We start from the raw sequence: 21,532 nt of genomic DNA, 5'->3' as shown, positions 1-21,532 counted from the left end.
CTTTCATCTCTCATTCTTTACCTTTATCTGTCTTTCATCTATCATTCTTTATCTTCATCTACCCTTCTTTATCTTCATCTATCTTTCTTTACTTTCATCTATCATTCTTTATCTTCATCTATCTTTCATCTACCCTTCTTTATCTTCATCTATCTTTCTTTACCTTCATCTATCATTCTTTATCTTCATCTACCCTTCTTTATCTTCATCTATCATTCTTTACTTTCATCTAGCCTTCTTTACTTTCATCTATCATTCTTTACCTTCATCTGTCTTTCATCTACCCTTCTTTATCTTCATCTATCATTCTTTACCTTCATCTACCCTTCTTTATCTTCATCTCTCATTCTTTACCTTTATCTGTCTTTCATCTACCCTTCTTTATCTTCATCTATCATTCTTTACCTTTATCTGTCTTTCATCTACCCTTCTTTATCTTCATCTCTCATTCTTTACCATTATCTGTCTTTCATCTACCCTTCTTTATCTTCATCTATCATTCTTTACCTTTATCTGTCTTTCATCTACCCTTCTTTATCTTCATCTCTCATTCTTTACCTTTATCTGTCTTTCATCTACCCTTCTTTATCTTCATCTATCATTCTTTACCTTCAACTGTCTTTCATCTACCCTTCATTACCTTCATCTCTCATTCTCTACCTTCAACTGTCTTACATCTACCCTTCATTACCTTCATCTCTCATTCTCTACATTCATCTATCATTCTTTACCTTCATCTATCTTTCATCTACCTTTCTTTACTTTCATCTAGCCTTCTTTATCTTCATCTATCATTCTTTATCTTCATCTATCTTTCTTTACATTCATCTATCTTTCTTTACTTTCATCTATCATTCTTTACTTTCATCTATCATTCTTTACCTTTATCTGTCTTTCATCTATCTTTCTTTACATTCATCTATCTTTCTTTACCTTCATCTATCATTCTTTACATTCATCTGTCTTTCATCTACCCTTCTTTATCTTCATCTATCATTCTTTACCTTCATCTATCATTCTTTACATTCATCTATCTTTCTTTACATTCATCTATCTTTCTTTACATTCATCTATCATTCTTTACCTTTATCTGTCTTTCATCTACCCTTCTTTACCTTCATCTCTCATTCTTTACATTCATCTATCATTCTTTATCTTCATCTATCTTTCTTTAACTTCATCTATCATTCTTTATCTTCATCTATCTTTCATCTACCCTTCTTTATCTTCATCTATCTTTCTTTACATTTATCTATCATTCTTTACTTTCATCTACCCTTCTTTACTTTCATCTATCATTCTTTACCTTCATCTGTCTTTCATCTACTTTTCATCATAACATTCATTTATCCTTTTTTTGATTCTATCCTTCATATTCACCAGGTTTTCATCACCTAGCCTGTCTTTCATCTATCCTACTGCAACTTATCTTATCTTTCATCTATCTTTCTTCATATATCCTTCACCCTCACCTCTCTTTAGATTATCTTTTTGTCACATTTACAATCTTTCATCTATCCAATTCTCCTCAACTGTTTTTTTTTTTCATTTGAAGTAATTCTATTTACATTATAATTTTTTAGGCACTCCTTGGACAGATATTGTATGTGGCAATAAAACTATTAATGTCTCGGGAAAAAATCCTGCTCAAGACAACGATACAGGTAAATTATGTAGTGTGCTTTATGAATCAGAATTCCATACCAAGTTGTACGGTTGCATCATTTTGCCCTGGCACTCAAACCATTAGTATTATTTATTTGTTTCAAAGTGTCAACAAGTATTTAGTTGACACCATGATCCAACATTCTTATCGCTTCTTAATTGTTATAACTGAGAATTGCTTTTGTACTTTATTTTAAAATTTCGCCATGAATTGTACCAATGATATAAAATTGGTTTATTTTCAGAGCGAGTAGTCTATGTACCACTAATGGTTTTGTCTCCAAGCGTATTGATATTTGTCCTAGCTTTCTACAAACATATTATCAATAAATACAGGTGTCGATCAAAAAGGAATTGCCAACTATATTATTCTTGTAACGACAGTCCACCAGTTTGACGCATTTTAAGTCCAAATTGCTTTACTATTTTTTGTACTTGTGTGCAGTGGCAGCGCCAGTAGCGGTACAGATAGAGGGGAGGGGAACTGTTTGTTACTTCAATTGTACCTCCCACTTTATTTCGAAAAATATATAAATTTGATTTTTTTTTTACCTCAAAAATGTGTGTCAGAATCAACTATATTTTTCACAAATTTTCACTGTGGAGAACTAATTGAGACGCTCTATGGGAGACCTATGCCTATGTACTCCACAGAACTGCCGCATTTGGAATCACAACCTGAGTCAGTTTCCCCCCTATTTGTATCCCCAGTCTCGAGAGGCTGGCGCTGCCATTACTGGTGTGGTGTAGGTGTAAAATTATGTGCATTATGCATTATTTCATACATAGTCAGACACTGGCAACAATGTATCCTGTCACCTATTCCAGATCCATGAACAAAAACAGTTGATAAAAATATGTTTTATTGATTAAATATCGAAGCCATCTATCAAACATTATATCAAATTTTATCAGATAATTTAACTATTTCATATTTGAGTTTTTTAATAATATTAAAGTATCGATACAGATACACTGAAATCGTTCAAATACTTCTCAAATATTTCATGGGAAAGGTGGTGATAAATTATCAGTAGAAGTTGAAGGCAACTAAAGAAATCTTTGTAGAAATCTGGAGAATCATCCTTGTCTCTACAATACCAGATTCCCTCCAAAATTGACAACATTCCAATCAAAATATTTTTCAATTTGTTTCCACCTTCTTCAACCAGTGGTTATACTGTTGCAAAAGGGTGTTACTGAGAAAATGCTTATGATTTTGAGAAGTATGTATTCTAATGTTAGTTCATGTGTTAAAGTTGGATGCAAACGTTTTTTAACGGTATGTCCGTAGTGAGACAAGTGTGTATAATTAGCCCACTACTTTTTTGTATTTATGTCAATCAAATAGTTGGAATTATGGAATCTAGTGATGTTAGAGGCATATTTACAAGCCAGGAAGTACAGGATATCCTTATGCTATTATATGCTGACGATTTAAGTATTATGTCTGATTCCGTTGGAGATTAACAACGGAGGAAAATTAATATTCTTCAAAGTTTCTGTCGTAATTATGATTTAATTGTAAAGTTATTTAAAACTGAAGTAGTAATTTTCGGGGTTATTCGCAAAAATGAATTTATACAATAGTAATATTATAGATAGTCCACTAAGTTCATTATGTAAATTACAAGTAGAAGATAGTTTCATTTTATGTGTGTCTGTACCAAATTATCTAACTTGAGATTTAAGTATGTGCCATTTAAATATATAAATTCAATAAGATATGACAGAAATAAGTTTTACGAACTATGTTCACCAACTAATATACAAAGTATATTAATCACTCATTGTTATACAGAAAACCCTAAATTAATTACTGTAAATAAACTATTACTAATATTATATATATTACTATACTGTTAAAGAAGTGTGTTATACAGAAAACCCAAAATTTTGTGTCATATTATACTTGTAAAGTAAACTCGTATTTATATTAATTATTACTTATATGTTTATATTAACAATATTTTTGGATTACTGTGTATCTTTGTAAACTATTACTAAAAAACTATTACTATACTGTTCAAGAAGTGTGGTTGCCTGTGAGAACATCACAGTTAAGGTTGCTAGAGAGTTAAAAGACAATTAAAGTTGTTGTGTAAATTGGTATAACTTCGTTTGCCATTTTATAAAAACTTTTGTTGAAATAAATTGGCGTGTTCATAGTTATACTATTTTGCTTGCGTTTTGCATGTTATAAATTCAAAATTTCTATTGATTTGTTCAATTGTTCGTTGTTTGTCAAATTGTCATTAGCTATTTAGATTAGGCAATCATCATTATTAATGTTAACATAATTTTCAGTGGAAATTTGGTTCGGTATCTATTTATATGTAGCAGCACTTGCACTTACTTTTGGTTAGCGGTTTTGGGGTTGTTTATTCCATATGAATATATATGTATTTCGGTGCCTTTACATCTTGTGATCATGTACTTGATCATGTTAGCATGAACTTCTACTTTTTGTGGTCATGTACTTGATTTCAGCAACATAGTCTGTCCATTTAATACACATATATTTGTGTATTTGTTAAACAGATTGCCCTTCCAAGTATCGAGTATTTCTTCCATTCATTATATTGTCCTCATGGGCTGAATGATAGACAGGACCATGCCCTTGTGTATTGAGCCTTATTCTGATGTAAAATAAAGAGTTTTAAGTTTTCTACTTCTGTGGGCGTCCAAGAATCACAGACGTCCGGTTGAAAATTGGAAGGGCGCAAATCGATGCCATCCATGTCTACGATACACATAACAAAGTCTACAACACCTCTTTACAAATCCCTTTAAATGAAACATCATTGACTAGTCGTGGTATCTTATCCAAAATTAGCTCTATTTAACACCGATCAGCATTCATTGCTTCCTTTATATTAATTGTTAATTAATTAATTTGTCGAGAAAATATAGACTGGGATCATATGCTACCAATTAAATTGAGTATGCTATCCGATTGTCCTGGTAAAGAAATGATAATGTCAAACTAGAGTCTGTAGAGTGAGATAGATGTTTGAAACCAACAGACCTTGAGAATGTAAGTTGAGTTGAATTGCATCATTTTTGGGGTATCAGCACAACCGGCTTCGGCCAATGTTCTTATAATTGTTTACTTAATTATAACAATTGAGTAACAATTCAGTACATTATGATTATGTTTTATTTAATAGGGCAATCTAGAGTTATTCCCCTTAGATCAATTTTAGTATACCAGCTGTAAATATTCATTATGAATATTTGAATAAATCTGTTGTATACTGTTACTGTAGTTATGGGTTATTTCCAATATTCGATATGACGTAAATCAATAGAATTCAAAGCATTTTCCGGCCTTATTTACATATTTCATTACACCTATTTTACTATAATATAATATAGACTTGCTGTTGCACAAATTCAAATATTCTTTATCCTAAAAAATTGTAAATTATTTTGTATATAGATACGGTCGAAACAGTCTAATATAAGCATTATGCTTGTCTCTGGATCGACTATTGTGTATTCATGTATTGTATTTTCTTCTTTATATTTTGTACTTTGTATAGAAATAAATATTGTTTAAACTAAAGTATTTGTACCTTTCTTACAATACTGTTTATGAACTTTCTGATTCTGATCCTGCGCTGAAAATAACGATGTCGGTGTCAGTCTTGATAGAGTTGGTTTAATTTAAACGTACTATTGCTAATTTTATCAGATTTAAGCATGGTCGTAGAAATAAGGAATATGCAAGAACTAATGCAAGTATAGCATTTTATGCGAGTTATTTGGGTCTTGCATACATGTATATGGAAATAGTCTTCAGTAAAACTAGAAGTATACGAAAATTCCTTCAAAAATACCTCAAACAAGGAGTTTCATTCTATAACTCAAGTTTCTCAAGAAAAACATGAGTCATTATTTTAACTTTCAAACTTCCAGACGCAAGACAGTGTCCCTTTAAGTTATCTTCGCCCCTTACCCATTTTGTCCCTTTCCACTTCGCACCTTTTAAATAATATAACTATCCTTGTTACGATTTTAATTCCAGCTCTGTATGTATTTTGGTACGTGGGGTAGTTTGAGTTTGATAAAGAGCAGTCAAAAGTTCCAAACCACAAACAAAATTAGTTGGAATTATATGTAAATGTTTTAGGGAAATGGAAGCCATTTCGTATTCTTCAGATATCAATTTAATAGCAATTCTTTTTCTGTATTCAACTTACTCCTACACTGTCTGTCACAGGTTGGACGGACGGAATGCTTCGTATCTGTTTCCATAGATTCAGAACGAAATGGTAATAAAGTTGTTGATAACAGTAATCAGCAGAAATATCGCGATGTAAAACAAAAATACAACTCTAAGAGAAATAGTATTAATAAACCAAAGCGTGACGTTAATAATTCAGTTAATGCTTGTGTTTCAGATGATGGTATCGATGAAGATGAAATTTCATATTTAAGTGCATCTTGTAAAACAGCTTCGGCTTATAACTGTTCAATGCCTATTTCAGATGGTTATATAATAAAGTTTTAAAACAGGAAAAAAATATAACCACATTAGAAAACAAACTCAGGGAAAAAAATAATCATATTATTTCAATCTTCCATTTAAAAATATTGTTAGAAAACATGTTTCTATTACTAATAATATTGATAAAACAAAAGATTATGAATATAAAAAATATGGATTTACAGCAACCGTTAAAGGATATTCTGTTCAAGATTTTATGTTCCTCCAAGGTATTTTTAATGAAGAAAATTCATCATATTTTATTTTCCGAGGAAAAATATAAATTGAAATTACTTTTCCTTTGCAGGTAAAAGTTGATTCAATATTATTTACACAAAAATCAGAAACATCTAATCAATTTAACGCTCATAAAGTTCTTCAGTTTATCATTGGTAGAGAAAGTGTAGAAACTAAAGAATTTGAAATTAACGATGAAAACAGTAAGATTTTTCCCTACTTACATGAAATTAAAACAAATGGAAAATATATAGACAGGTTGAGAATGTTAATTTTACCAGATAAAGAAGATATTTGGATTGGGTAAATTTCATATGATATTGGAGACGGAAACTCCACCATCAGTAAGTATTATTAGAAATAGATGGAGATATTTCAAGATGAAAAGCACAAACAATTTATGAAACTTCTTGGTTTTAATGCCAAGACTTTTCGTACTATCTTTAGAAAATAATGTGGTGTAATAATTGGTGTAATGCTACTTGGCAAATCTGGGTATGGATTTGAAAAATAATGTTTTATATCATCTAATGTCCTAATTATAAAACCACCATATTCAGTTGGTTTTGGGGGATCTTTATGAGGTGAAGGTTCTGTACGAGCGCGAGTCTCTTTTTAATATCTTCTTGACATTTTAATATTGGTTGAAATAGAGTTTGTAGATTTTCTGTTAATCCAACTTGTTGTAATCTGTTATTTTCAACTTGAGTCTTTATTTTATTCTTAGCTTTGATATACTGTCTGTTTCTTTTTATAATATTATTCCAATCACCCATTTTTAAAGGAATGAAATTAACAATATTTGTTATAACTCTTTCACCTGCAGGTTTTCTAGTATTAACGAATACATATCCATGATCATCTGGGTTTCTCCATTGTGCGTTACAATCCTTTACAATGTATCTCTATCCATTCCGTGATTAATTGACTGAATAATTTGAGATAAATCTTAGTCGTTCAATGCCAATAATAAAAAACAATTTGCATTTTTTCGAATGAACATTGCATCCATACCATACAAAGATTGGGATTGGTAAATACAGTGACAGTTGTCTTTCCTTCGTGAAGAATTCTTGTTGAACAACTTGATTTCTTTGTGCTACACAGTCGTCAAACACTATTAAGTTCTTTCGCTCGCTATCAATTTAAGACAAATCTAAATCATTAACATTTTTCGTAAGAAAAACTTTTATTTCTGTTGGATTGAAAGATGGATTCTTTTCTTTTATATATGTATCTAAAATATCTTTTATTTCTATCTCATCGTTGTCTTCATAATATTTAAATATGTCTTGAACATCTTTCTTTGGTAAATATTCTAAAGCTTTGAGGAATTAACAATACGATTGCTCTGGTGTTGTTGTGTAGATAGATATATAATGAATCGAAATCTAAAATTTAAATGTTAAATATGTTTTCCCAGAACCTGAGCTTCCACAAATACACATAAGCATAGGGTTACTAGGAAATATTTCTGAATGATTAAATTTTCTGCCCATTTTTTATTCTCTATTTTTGTTCCAAAAATCACTCCTTCTCCTTTATACTTTGAAAGAAAGATTCCCCCTCCAGAACGTATGTTTTTAAAAACTATGGCATTCCCCTTATGTTTCACCTTCATTTCTCCAGTGTCGATTTTATCTATTAGATTACTTCATCCCTCTTTAACAGTTTTATTGGTATCTTCACTAAATCAATTTTTAAATTCTTTAACTGTCCTTAATATATCCGCTACTCCTGAACCTTGAGCTATTTTTTCCATTTCCATATTATGTCTACGTTTTTCACTTTTTTCAGCATCAGCTGCTTTCTTGGCGTTGATGGCTTGTGTTATTTCATCCACCCCCAGCTGTTGCTCCTGTCCTGGCCAGACCAGCAAATATCAAAGGTAGGAAAGGTAAAAATCCACCTTCCTTTACCCTCTTGTCAATTCTTTCCAAATCTATATCATCACGGACTTTAAAATGTTTCTATTCATCAATAATTGTTTTAGATATTTTAATCCTTTTACCATTGTAAGTTATTGTAGTTGGTGATTCCGTTTCGATAGCTTCTATTATTCTTTTTACTAAAGTTTCTGGTTTCATTTTTAAGAGGGTAATTTAAATGATTATTCTATACGAACCAACCGTCTGTTGGATATTTGAATTAAATGTTTTGCTTCTTCCAATAATAAACAATAACCTTTTACATCTACTTGTGTTTTTTCAATATGAATATTTATATTCACCCCTGTTTTGAAAAGATCTTCTTGATGAGCTGATTGATCAAAACAAAAGATTGGGTGATTAATTGCAAAATCTACATATTCAAACTGAGGTGAATTTCCAAATAATTCACACATATTTTTATAGTTTCTATACAATTCATTATAATCCTTTGTGGATGGATTAATTGTTAAAGGTTGGTTAGGATAATTATCGTTGTTTAATCTTACTTGAACTTTACGGATTATAGGATCTTGAGTTTGGTTCATTGCTACTCTAAAGATATTATTGTTATTCGTTTGAGAATCTGGTAAGTTCTTGAAACCAACTATTAAATATCTTGCTGGTTTAATAGTATTAGTGATTGGCCATGTAGTGGATTCTCCAGTTAAAGTTATGCTACCTATTGTGTTACGACGAAGAAAAGCTTTTTCAATATCTTTAGGTAACGAGTTGAATATTCTCGTTTCTACTTCAATTGATGGTGTTATTACGGGTATGAAAAGTTGAAGATTCATTATTTCTAATTTCCATCTGAAGCATTCCCTCCAAAGAATATCTTATCATCATTGATTTCTCTTTGTAGATGAATTTTATATGGTAACCCTATGGAAATTTTTCTGTGTTCCATCAGACCGAATAAAGAATATAATTTCCAATTTACGTAATTACCAAACCTATTATTCTCAACATCATTATTGTACTGAAGTACTCGTTTTTCAAACCCCTGATTACCTGCTCGTCCTACTATTTCTATTGTGTTTCGAGCAATAGCTCTCATTCTAACTTCATTTGCATCATTTGGAACATTTCTTACCGGTTCTTTTAAAACTCTTCCATCGCCAACATCGGGTATCCAGCCTAAGACTGAATCGTAGTTTTTGGGATATAGAACTGTTTTCAACTGTGTGTCAAATTCCCCAGGTTGTTTAATGGTTTCTATGGGATTTGAACCAGCTTCCAAAACCATTTCAGTAAATAAAGATGGGAAGAAATTGTTTTCTAAGGTTGTTTTGGTTTGGGAGTCCCGTCTTTGATTTTGAAATCGCATCTGAAATAGGCATCAGACAGAAGCAACCATTTCGATAATGAATTAATCTCGAAAGTGACCCTACCCTCATCATTTAGTTGAGACCGAGAGCCAGCCTTTGGTGATAATGTAATCCTCTTTTTTCTTATCAAACGAATAACGAATTGGATCATATAATTGAAAGATCGGATCTGTAATTTTTTTCTGCCATTTTTAAAGATAGGTTTTACCCTATTATTTGAAACCATTTACCCCCCTGGAAAATGCAGGAAGAATAACAAAAAACCAAAGTAAGTTTTAATAAATACAAGGAAATTTAAAACATAAATAATTACATGTATATTGATATACACTTCTACTAGATATACTTGAGAGTTATCTCCTCTCTTACACTACAGAATCGCTAGATATACTTCAGAGTTATCTTCCCTCTTACACTATTGCCAGTCATAGTTCAAGGGTCAAGGGTTACGACCGCTCCTATAGAATCGCTAGATATACTTCAGAGTTATCTCCCCTCTTACATTATTACCAGTCATAGTTCAAGGGTTAAGGGTCAAGGGTCAAGGGTTACGACCGCTCCAACAGAATCGCTACATATACGTCACATATTTTATCCTTTTCCAAAACGCTTGTTCTACAGCACTTGTTCTATTTTCGAAATCTGTATCAACAATTTTGAAACCTCTGACCTCACAGAGTTTGGTAAAATTCTTGTCCTCTTTATATCCCCCACTGCCTGCGATGGTTTAAATATTCTTCGTGATGTGAAATGTTGACATCTATTATACTTGTGTCTGAAATAGAACAAAATTGATATTTGGAAAACAACAAATAACCTATCATCTTAATTCCACCCCCTAGTCTTATGATTAAATTAAACAAAGACCATACCTTGATTTTGTATGATTAAATTCCTAATCTTCCAGCGTAACAAAATTGAGACAGTGTTAATAGTTGAGAGTTTAGCCTGTCGACGTGGCGTGCGCGTGTGGTATGTTATATGTTTATATAACCGTTACTTAGTTACTTAGTCGCGCATATCCAGTCAATAATAGTCTGTCTAACTGTTACTAGACGTTAAAGGTATTTATAGTGTGAGCTTTATTCAGTCTATAATAATTCAATAACTAGTAAACTGGTTGGTATTTTACTTTGAAGTAAACAAAAAACATTGTTACCTCCCATTAATCAGTTAAAAAATGTTTGTTTGTTCTAAATTCTTTATGAATTTCATCTGCTATTCCCATACCCATTTTCATCTTTGCTTTCAAGTGTTTAATGATTAATGCCCTTTGAATTCTCGCTTTAAAAGTTAGATTTGGAATATTTTCAAGTTTGGTTATCATTTGTTTGTCTGCTTCGTGTCTGGATGTTATGTCTTTATTTCTGTATAAAATATCCTGTATAAGTGCAGCAGAATCAACTCTGGTTCTTCACCTGGTTTGAGTTTATCGTTTTGGTCTAATCGCAGATCTAACCTTGTACCTGCACCAGTGTAATTATGACGGGGAAGATGTTTTTCTCTGGGGTATTTTGCCCTTGAAAATCCAGGAAGAGAACCAAATGATTTTTGAATGTCAGAACCGAAATAAGTTTTAGGAGTTTGAGCAATTATCATTGACATTGTTATCCAATAATTTTAAAACCATTGCCTTTTTTGTTTTCTAATCTTTTATTTCGCATTTTTCTTATATGTTGTAATTCTTTCAACTCGTTAGATCTTTTCACTTCATCGCTTATATTTACTCCTGCTTTTGCTACAGATCCAAGAGCTTGCGCTTTTGAGGAAATGAGGGATTTGTTGTTTGAGACAAAGTTGGCTACTTTTTGGGATGAGAGATGATAGAGGTGAGAAGAAACCGTCTCCTTAGAATTTGTTTTGTTCGTGTTTTAAAATTAAACTCATTCTGTTTTTAATTGAGTTAATTTGAAGATATTATAGGGCTGGGACGCCTGTGGGCTTGGTAAACGGGTACCCCTATAGGCTCTGGGTTTATTAATCGCGTGCCTGGTGGGGGTTGTGTGTTTGGTGGGCTTGGGGCGCCGCAGGCAAAGGAGTAGTATATGAGATTATGGATAGGAAAAAAGTGATTTTTTTTAAATCATAAAAGGTGCCCCCTTTCCATAATCTCATATACTACTGTTGTTGGATAAGTTATTTCGTGTGATCAATCGATTCCCAAATACTTTGAGTGCTGGGTAATCTTTAAAAATAGGTTTCCTTATTTTTTAGTGTCAAATTAAGCAAACTACTTGATTAATTGGTGTTTCTAATGAATTATCATGTGTTCTTTATTATATCATTATGTCCATATTACACATAATAGTAAGAGTTTTAACCAATCATAAATGTCCATGTATGTACAGTGTAGATAAACAAAAAGAGACTTTTTGACATTTTTCTTGATCTGTCACGCATTGGAATTCTGCTGGTAATCCTCTTCTAATTTAGATAATTATCAAACTATTTATGGAGACAATGTGAGAAAAACTGGTATTTTTGACTTCGCGTAGGCTGTTTTTATAACAGCAATTTTCAAAAAAAGGTTGTTATTAGCTTTTATTAGCCGAGAAAGACAGGATGCTATACCGATTAGTTCAGACAAACTTGGCTCGTGCACTAGACCAGTAATCTGTCCCTTAGAATGATACTACGTCTTAGAATAAACATAAAATTTAAAAATTTTAAACTTGACCGTGGACAGACTCATCAGTGATATATTCCCCTCCGTTGAGATGTCTCATTAGTTCATCGACAACCATTCAAAAGAGGTAGATCTGTGGAATAATACAACTGTTTAATGGAGAAAATTCATACAGTAGCGGATGGTAAATATAGACAAAAACATGTCAATATGCATATTCATTTTTTTTTACGATGGTTCTAAATTAGGACAAAATCCTAATTTTATTATCAAAACAAAAGATGGTTCATTTAAAAAGCGATTTATAATCAGACTTGTAGGCTTATATAAAAATATCTAAACACTAAAATATCTCATGAGTAAAATTTCAAATATAGGCCTAAAACAGATCCTTTTTTAATTAAAAAATGTTCTCTCATATCAGGCCTACTTGACATATTTTGACATTTGGTGTATGGAAATAGATGAAATACAACAAGAATCTAAAACAAGATGCAATTTGAGAATAAAGAATTTGATCCTGTCTCTATTATCAAGATCAAGATATTCAATGCCCACAGAGTCAAGATGGAAAATCACTAAAATCTGAGGAACAGGCCCGTAGTCTGACTTGATTGTTCGATGGGGCAAGTAATATATGCGGCGGGGCAGCTATTTTGAACATATTTTGATTTGACTTAAATATCTAAAACACAGAATTACAGATATAGAAATAGATATAGATATTTAGATATGTCAAATTTGATGAAAAGTGAAATTCAGATATAATGAAAGTAGCGCTAAGCAATAATTTCATTTTCAATGAACTCAATGATAGAATTTATTCAACAAATTAAAAGATAATTATAATGTCTAGATCTTTCAATAATTAGATTAAGAAAAATGGACTACTTTCAGAAAATTAATTTTTGTTTCTATTAAAGGTAGGCTCATTTTATGTATCCATTGGTACCATTTTATCAAAATTTATTTTGTCAACTCTCACTCTCACAATTCGTATATAAAAAGCATAAATATTCACGAAAATTGGTGTCATCGGTCCATATCCCATAAAAGGTCACTTACGGTGTTATCATGGAGAGATTTGTGAATTTCAGGCATGATGACGTGACGAAGGGTCCTAAGAGGGGGGAACCCTTCAATATGAAGTGGGCTTCTGTAACATCAATTTAGTTGTTTCGAAGCCTTTGATGTCAACGTCTTTCAACGCGACTTTAGCAACGTATTGTTCAGTTGCTGATTTGAAAATTCCCGTCTTTTGGTAAATTTTGATGATAACTGAGCAGCTCTCTAATTGTCCTATTGTTAATTTTTTAAATACAAAGTCCTCCTCCCAACGTTTAACTTTTTGCAAATCTATTCTCTGTCCTTTCTGTGTCTGTTTTTGTGCCGGTTGTATGGACACTTTAGCGAATAATTTTTCAGAATCTTCAAGGACAGGTGTAGCACGGTGTATAGATACAGTTAACAAATTACGTTTGTGTTCATGAAATATAGTAATCTGTATCTCATTATCGTCCAACTCGTGGTCGCTTATAGAGTCTTTAGTCGCAACATTAAAGTCAAAGAAAACATCATCCTCCTCGCTAAAGACTTCATCCAAACCGGAATTTGTGTAGGATGACGTGGGTGGTGTGGTCCTTGTGAGATAAATTTGTCCATGACTGGATGATTTCAAAATTTGGCCACAGTTCTGGGGATCGTGATTTGAATTATAGGATAACCAATCTTTAGTTTGGCTACAAGTTGATTGTCTTGAAATCGAACTTGTACATCGCATCCTGAATGTACGTAAATCGGAGAGGGCTTTGTTATTATTTTCTGATACTGTGCTCATTGACCTTTTAGTCAAGTTTTTCCGGGACACGATGATCCCTACCGCTGGTTCGACATTTTGGCGCCTTGAGTGATTTTTTAAATAATATTCCTCGTAATTTCGAATTTTTTCTTCCCGTTCAGACTTAGTACGGTGACGACTAGCACGAGTTCCCATCATATTGTACGTTCTTTTCAAGTCCTGGAACCTATCGCTCAGGTTTTCCAGTACTGACACAATCCCCGAGTTGAGAAAAACATCCATACCTGAAATGACAATAATTACAATGATATATGTACATGTCGGCCTCAATAAGATGTCCCAGGTCGAGCTGTCGACTGGCAGAATAGGAGAACAACAACTGGTACTGCTAGCACTTGGTGGCAAACCATGAAAATTGAATCTTTGCCGAACTGAGAAAACCGACGGCTGCAAAATCACAGTTTCTGTTGTGGATGAAGTCGTTGACCTGAATCATTTCGGTTTCAGTCAATGAAAAGTCTTCTCAATTCTTAGATGTGAGTTGAAAGCACATATCAACTACATCGGACATCGCAAGTACAATTAAAGCATGAGGAACTCACCTGTTTGAAATGGGAATTGAAAACAGTAAAGTTGTCTGACAGACCCTGATAATCTTCAGGATAATCCCCGAGGCGTCACAAATCTTGGAACTGGTACTGAAACACCGCAAGGTGCTATCTGGAAATTCTGTAATGTCCCGAAACGAATATCCAAAATCTAAGAACTGGAACTAGATCACTGTTGGAATATTTGAAGCGTGCTTACTGGACAGAAGCGAATTCTGTGTTGACTTCAGAACGTTTTAACTGAAATGACCAAACTGCAATGTCTTATTTGCAACAGGCATCCGAATCAAGATTCCAAAATATTTAGATGCGTCTTGTCTACTAAATTAACCTATGTCTTTAGTGAAGCAGGAATTTACTAATGCGAACTCCTGGATCAAACTAAATGCAAAAACCTCTGATGCCTTTCTTTAAATAAACCCGAAGGTGATAAGTGTCATTAAAGATGTAAATGGAACACCTATACACAACCAGAAAGAAAAAAAAACAGTTTGATGCTTTAATTTCTGAAAATTATTTACTATGGATGTTTTATTAAAGGACAACACTTTATTATGCAAAAGCAACCCGAAACATTAAAATTTAGAAAAACTCTTATGGCGAAATTGTGTGAAATTTACTCTTTTTCACCAAAGGGACATAGTCGTCTTTTCCTTCGCCTGCCCAATATGTTTCCGCGTGAATTTAATCTGGTTAAGATGTAGATGTAGGAGTATGATTGCATATTCATATAAGTTCACATTATTATTTTACACTTTATCATTAACTATTTATTACATAACATATAATTATATTAGCTTACAGTTTCAAGGTAAAACTAAAGTATCATTACAATGTAGCCTAGGTTTCATCTGTAATAACTATCTTTATTTGAGCTGTTAATGTTCTATTGTTTAGGTTAATATAAGTTAGTTTTGTTTTAAAACCACGTTACAGGGTAGGTTATTATTCAGCATTTATTAATATTTAACAGGCATAACTTCTACCTGTACCACATAAATGGAATAATGTAGTTACCTCCCTTTACGACAGCTCCCTACTATTGGCATTGTATCATTGTTATATAATATTCTGTAAGCTATATTAATCTGTACGGTGGCTCACTTACGACATATTTCACTTTTAATTTTGAATTAAAAACATTAATTATCACCTAGGTGAAAATTAATTTTGAATTAAAAACTTTAATTCACTTGGGTGATAATTCAACGAATCTTGTAAAAAAAGTTTTTAATTCAAAATTCTTCAATTATCACCTTGGTGAAAATTAAAGTTTTTAATAAAAAATTACACGAATTATCACCTAATTTTCTCCTGGGTGAAAATTGAAGTTTTTAATTAAAAAAAAAAGTGGAAAATGTCGTATGTGAGCCACCGTAAATCTGTGATATTTGAATATATATTTTAAAGGTTGTATTATATTGTTAATTTTGTAAATATATATTTCAGGGTTTTAAATACATGTTTGATAAAACATAAAACTGAACTGTGTTTTTGCAAACCACAATACTCCGAGATATTACAGGTGTATCATATTGTGTTTTATCTATAGAGTACAATACTTCTTATCTTTGAGATCCCTCTTTAAATCATTTCAATTTAAAATCTTTTCAATAGCCAGTCAATTACAGTGGAGTCATATATAAATTATAAACACTGTGTTCGAAACAGGCCATTTTTGTTTAACTCTTTACAATCGCTTTAAGAAATAGACAGGATCGCAGCTAGACTTGAATGAAATGCACTTCGGAAGAATATGGGAGAGAAAGAAATTATTAACATGTATGAGACAGTATATCAATTCTACAATAAAGTCCAACAATGATAAATGTTTAATTTTCTCAATTTCAAAGAGATAAAGTTTGATTCGACACTATCTCAATGTCATACAATGTCACACTTAATTAATCCGTCCGTATTTTTAGAAAAATTATTTCATAAGTTTGAATTATCATGAACAATTGGCAGAAAGGTGTGATGAAGTCTTGCGAACTATTTCACAAGATTTCTGGGGGCAATCGACGCAACTATACACATCAATTTTCAAGCGTGAAATTCCGACATCAGATTATCTTGCAATAAAAAAGTATCACGAAAGTCCTACGTGCCACTGATATTCTACCTTTGCACTTTTGGCCCAACACGAAACTGATGACAAATTCAAATTTGATAGAATATAGCGCAATACAAATACTTGTAAAGACGATTTTCAGTACGATTTATAGACATAACACTATGGAACAACAATCATGGTTAAAAAAAAATTATGCATAGTACAGGTACAGAGGTCTCTTGTGTTTTTTTCATAATAGTACAGGTACAGAGGTCTCTTGTGTTTTCTTCATAATAGTACAGGTACAGAGGTCTCTTGTGTTTTCTTCATAATAGTACAGGTACAGAGGTCTCTTGTGTTTTCTTCATAATAGGTGTAAATGTATATATAGTTTGCCTGTCACTTGAGACGTTGCTTAAAACTTTAACCAGTGGGTGTTGTTCCATCAAGCTGTGTCTATCTAACATGTACTTATCTGTATAGTTTAACTTTGTTGGTATACACAATAAACAATATTCATATTAGAGTTAATATTATAAGAGTGAAGAAGTTCCTACAAACTCCTATATAAAGCACTGGTCATCTGCTAGATCTTAACGCTCCCTTCACCCTCGGCGAGCTGAAGAAAGCACTGTACAGTAAGAAAGACAGCGCTACTGGTGAAGATAATATCAAGTACAGCATGTTAAAGGAGTTACCAATGGAAGCGTCTACAGTTCTACTAGAATTATTCAACAAATCAGTTGGAAAAGTTGGAAAACGGCAATGGTCATTCCTCTACCAAAACCGCAGAAAGATAAAAGTCTATGCAGTTCATACAGGCCTATTTCTCTGACCTCGACTCTATGTAAAACATTTGAGACGATGGTCAATAATAGACTTAGATACCACTGTGAACTACATGGTCTTATCGATCCCAACCAAAGCGGCTACAGAGAGAAACGGTCAACAATGGATCAAATCGTTCGACTTCAACACGACATGGCCGCCCAACTCGGAAAGAAGAACTACTTCAGCGCAGTATTCCTGGATCTGTCCAAGGCCTTTGACTTAGTCTGGGTTGATGGTTTGCTTTTTAAACTTAATAAACTTGGCATTCGGGGTCGCATGTTCAGGTGGATCCAAGACTTCTTAAGGGATCGCCAGGTACAAGTGAACGTCGCCAATTCTCTCAGTGAGAAGCACTCGTTGGAGAATGGCACCCCGCAAGGCTCTGTTATTAGCCCTACCCTCTTCAGCATTATGATCAATGATCTGGCCCTGGATTATGTAAAGCATATAGAGCTCTCGGTTAGCACGGCTCTATATGCAGATGACAGTTCGATATGGACTGGTCACAATGACCTCAATAAAGTTAAATGGCGTATGCAAACTGCTCTGAACCAAGTTGTTAAATGGGCAAACGACTGGGGCTTCATTATTTCGGAAGCTAAAACCGTCGGTTTGTTCTGCAGCAGAAAGAAAGATCACGACAGTATTGATCTTAGACTGAATGGTGTGAAGATTAAGCATGAGAATTCAGTAAGATTCCTGAGAGTACACTTTGACAAGTGTCTGACTTGGAGTACGCACATTGACTATATCTGTAACGGGTCTACAAAAATCTTAAATGTTATGCGTTATGTTTCAGGTACCACATGGGGAGCAAACAGAGAAACTCTAATGATGATGTACAGGTCACTGGTTCGTTCAGTTATTGATTATGGTTGTATTGCCTATAGCAAAGCAAGTGATACTCAACTGAAGAAACTCGACGTTCTACACATGAAAGCTATACGTATTGCCACCAGGGCAGCCGTAGGTACGAAGAATGAGGCGCTACTTCAGGAGTTGGGAGAGAAACCCCTCTGTCTTCGGAGGGAGGAGCTATCTCTCAAATTCTGGGGGAAACTTCAGTATTTGTCCGAAAGCTGTCCAACGTATTTCAGCATCAGAAGATTTACTCGTGTCGGAAATAACCAGAAGAATCGGAGTATTTTTTACGGGCAAGCGGTCACTGATCTATTGAGAAAGCATCAGCTCGATCAAGTAACGATCCTTGAACGACGCCTATCGGCTACTCCGTTTTGGAAGGTTACCAACCCGACAGTCAATACCCAGCTGATCCAAGCACGAGAACCCAGTGGGAGCAAGAGCTCGCGCTCTTGATCTCATTGATTCCGTGTACGTCGACCATTTGAAGATCTACACCGATGGTTCCAAGAGTAGTACCGCAACAGGTTACGGTTTGTGCATCCCAGCAAAAGGCATCCGCATCAATAAAAGGATCCCCCCGCACTGTTCAGTGTTCACAGCAGAACTTTTTGCCATCAGGGACGCGGTAGCATGGCTGTCCGTCAATTACACGGAGCATGCCGCGATTCTATCCGACTCGCTAAGCAGCCTCCAATCTACTTTTCTCACCTCTTCTAATTGCAGGTCAGAAGTTATTTCCGAAATAAGAAGAATGATCCACAACTACCAAACCAACAACGACCAGAAGATTGAATTAGTATGGGTTCCATCGCACGTCTCCATTCCTGGCAATGATCAAGCAGACCGTTGTGCCAAGGAAAGTCTGAGTCTGGAGGATATCGAGCTTGTAGAATACTCCTATTTGGAATTCTGCAGTATCGTGTCTTCTAGGATCAACCAGAAATGGTCCGACATGCTACGGAACCTCGACACCGCAAGATACCAGATTGATCCGAAGATACCAAACCAAACCAAACCAAACCAAACCATCCATCTGTAGCCATCTGCAAAGTGGCAACCAGACTCCGGACCAACAACTACTAAGTCAAGTCAAATCTTGCCCCCTCTAGAAAAATGTACCGGTCGCTTTTTTAAAATACACCTTTGCTTTTTCCAGATTCAATAGGAGCGGCAGGTAACTAGGTCTGAGTGAATGGCCAACAGTGGTCATTCTGGTCAGGCATTTTATGGTAGATTAAGTGCACCAGTCAGCTGCTCTTGCATTGTCGATCATATGATGAGTATTTTGGTATTTTGATTTTACGTAACGAAAAATAAGGTTATGGCTTTCAGGGCTGCGCTATGCGTAATGGTTCAACAAAATACTAAGTATTCCTATCTGTAGGCCTACTTAAGAACTGTTTTTAAATATCTTTCTGTTTATACTTAGCTGAAGATGAAACCAGACATCATAGCTTTTAATAACATTTTTAAATTTAATTACATTAGAATAGACAATTTGATACAATTGGGTTCGTTGAAAATCATAAAAAGTCTGCAGTAAAGTGTCGTTGGTGACAAAATTATTGGTCTGATACTGGATTGTAATCTGTCCCGTCTCAAAATTCAAAAGATATGATTTGTTTATTATAAATACTAACCAATAGACATATATTATCCTAAATTGTATTCATATGAATCAAACAACCCAAAGCAGGAAAATGGATAAATATTTGATCAAAAAAGACAAATTGCTTGATGGTTCAGACACTACTACGACTGACACTGGTATCAAAACCACAGCGGGCAACACTATAATAACATTAGCACAACTACACGAATATTCTTTGAAGTTATCGACTTGATTCTGAATGAGATGAGGATGAGATTTCAGGACAATCACTGGTTATATAGATCCACTCGTGCAATGTCTCGGAATTCTCAATTTTTTTATCAGGCGGCTCTGACACCGTTATCCAAGCTTGGAGTAGAAATTCCCTCTGTCACTGAACTTTAAGTGTCAAAACAATTTCTCCAAGATAACGTTGCCAAGACAGAAAAGCAGGACTCCAATTTTGTTCTTCAAAAACTATATGAGCAGAAATTGGCTTTCCCTATGCACTGGCTGCAAGCGTTGCCACATTCGGTTCTAGTACCGCTGTGTGTGAAAGCAGCTTTTCAACTCTTACTCTCGTTGACTCACAACAACGACGATCTATGACTCAGCTTTGCCAGCTCAATCTTGTTCTTCTTGTCTTCAACAGGAAGCGTACCCAGAAAATTAACTGGGGCGTATTGTTCAACGTTTGCCATAAAACATACCCGACTACATTTAAACTAAAACGGCAATAAAAACCCAACGTATCATACCTTGTGTGTTTTAACAAAAATAATCTCGAATCTAAAATACTCACGTGAAAGTCCGTGAAAATCGTCTGTTAAGGTGCTTTGCTAAATTGCCCACCTTGATTGCACGTTTGATAAAAACTAGAGACAGCAATGATAAAAACTAGAGACAGCAATGATAACAACTACAGACAGCAATGATAAAAACTAGAGACAGCAATGATAAAAACTGCAGACAGCAATGATAACAACTACAGACAACATTGATAAAAATTAGAGACAGCAATGATAAAAACTAGAGACAGCAATGATAAAAACTAGAGACAGCAATGATAAAAACTAGAGACAGCAATGATAAAAACTAGAGACAGCAATGATAAAAATTAGAGACAGCAATGATAAAAACTAGAGACAGCAATGATAAAAACTAGAGACAGCAATGATAACAACTACAGACAACATTGATAAAAACTGCAGACAGCAATGATAAAAACTACAGACAGCAATGATAAAAACTAGAGACAGCAATGATAAAAACTACAGACAGCATTGATAACAACCACAGACAGCAATAACAAAGATAGTGGACCACGCCCACTGCGGCATGCGGATGGTAAATATTAAAGATTTCGGGGCAAGGGCAATAAATCTGCTTCTTACGGTCGAAAATAGCTCAAATTCAAACTTGATCTTCGTTTTGTGAATATGAATACACATACCGAATTTCATTTGATTCCATTAAAAAATCTAGTTTTTAGAGCATTTACAAGCAAA

General features: G+C 33.8%; 2 protein-coding genes across 2 annotated transcripts; both read right to left on the bottom strand.

Moving 5' to 3' along the window:
- Window positions 1–9,124: 9,124 nt before the first annotated feature.
- On the bottom strand, window positions 9,125–11,258 carry LOTGIDRAFT_153593 (hypothetical protein; the record flags this gene model as incomplete). Its single annotated transcript, XM_009059620.1, has 4 exons — window positions 9,125–9,652; window positions 9,884–9,887; window positions 10,324–10,428; window positions 11,113–11,258. 4 exons carry the CDS (start codon window positions 11,256–11,258, stop codon window positions 9,125–9,127), a joined length of 783 nt encoding a protein of 260 aa, XP_009057868.1.
- A 2,159-nt stretch (window positions 11,259–13,417) lies between these two features.
- On the bottom strand, window positions 13,418–19,476 carry LOTGIDRAFT_153592 (hypothetical protein; the record flags this gene model as incomplete). The annotated part of the gene is made up of 2 exons (XM_009059619.1): window positions 13,418–14,361; window positions 19,416–19,476. 2 exons carry the CDS (start codon window positions 19,474–19,476, stop codon window positions 13,418–13,420), a joined length of 1,005 nt encoding a protein of 334 aa, XP_009057867.1.
- Between the last annotated feature and the right edge of the window lie 2,056 nt (window positions 19,477–21,532).

The sequence above is a fragment of the Lottia gigantea genome (assembly GCF_000327385.1).
Source record: "Lottia gigantea unplaced genomic scaffold LOTGIsca_4, whole genome shotgun sequence".
Lineage (NCBI taxonomy): Eukaryota > Metazoa > Mollusca > Gastropoda > Lottiidae > Lottia > Lottia gigantea.
The sequence above is the reverse complement of the archived record's forward strand: the minus strand, read 5'-3'. Positions and strand labels throughout refer to the sequence as shown.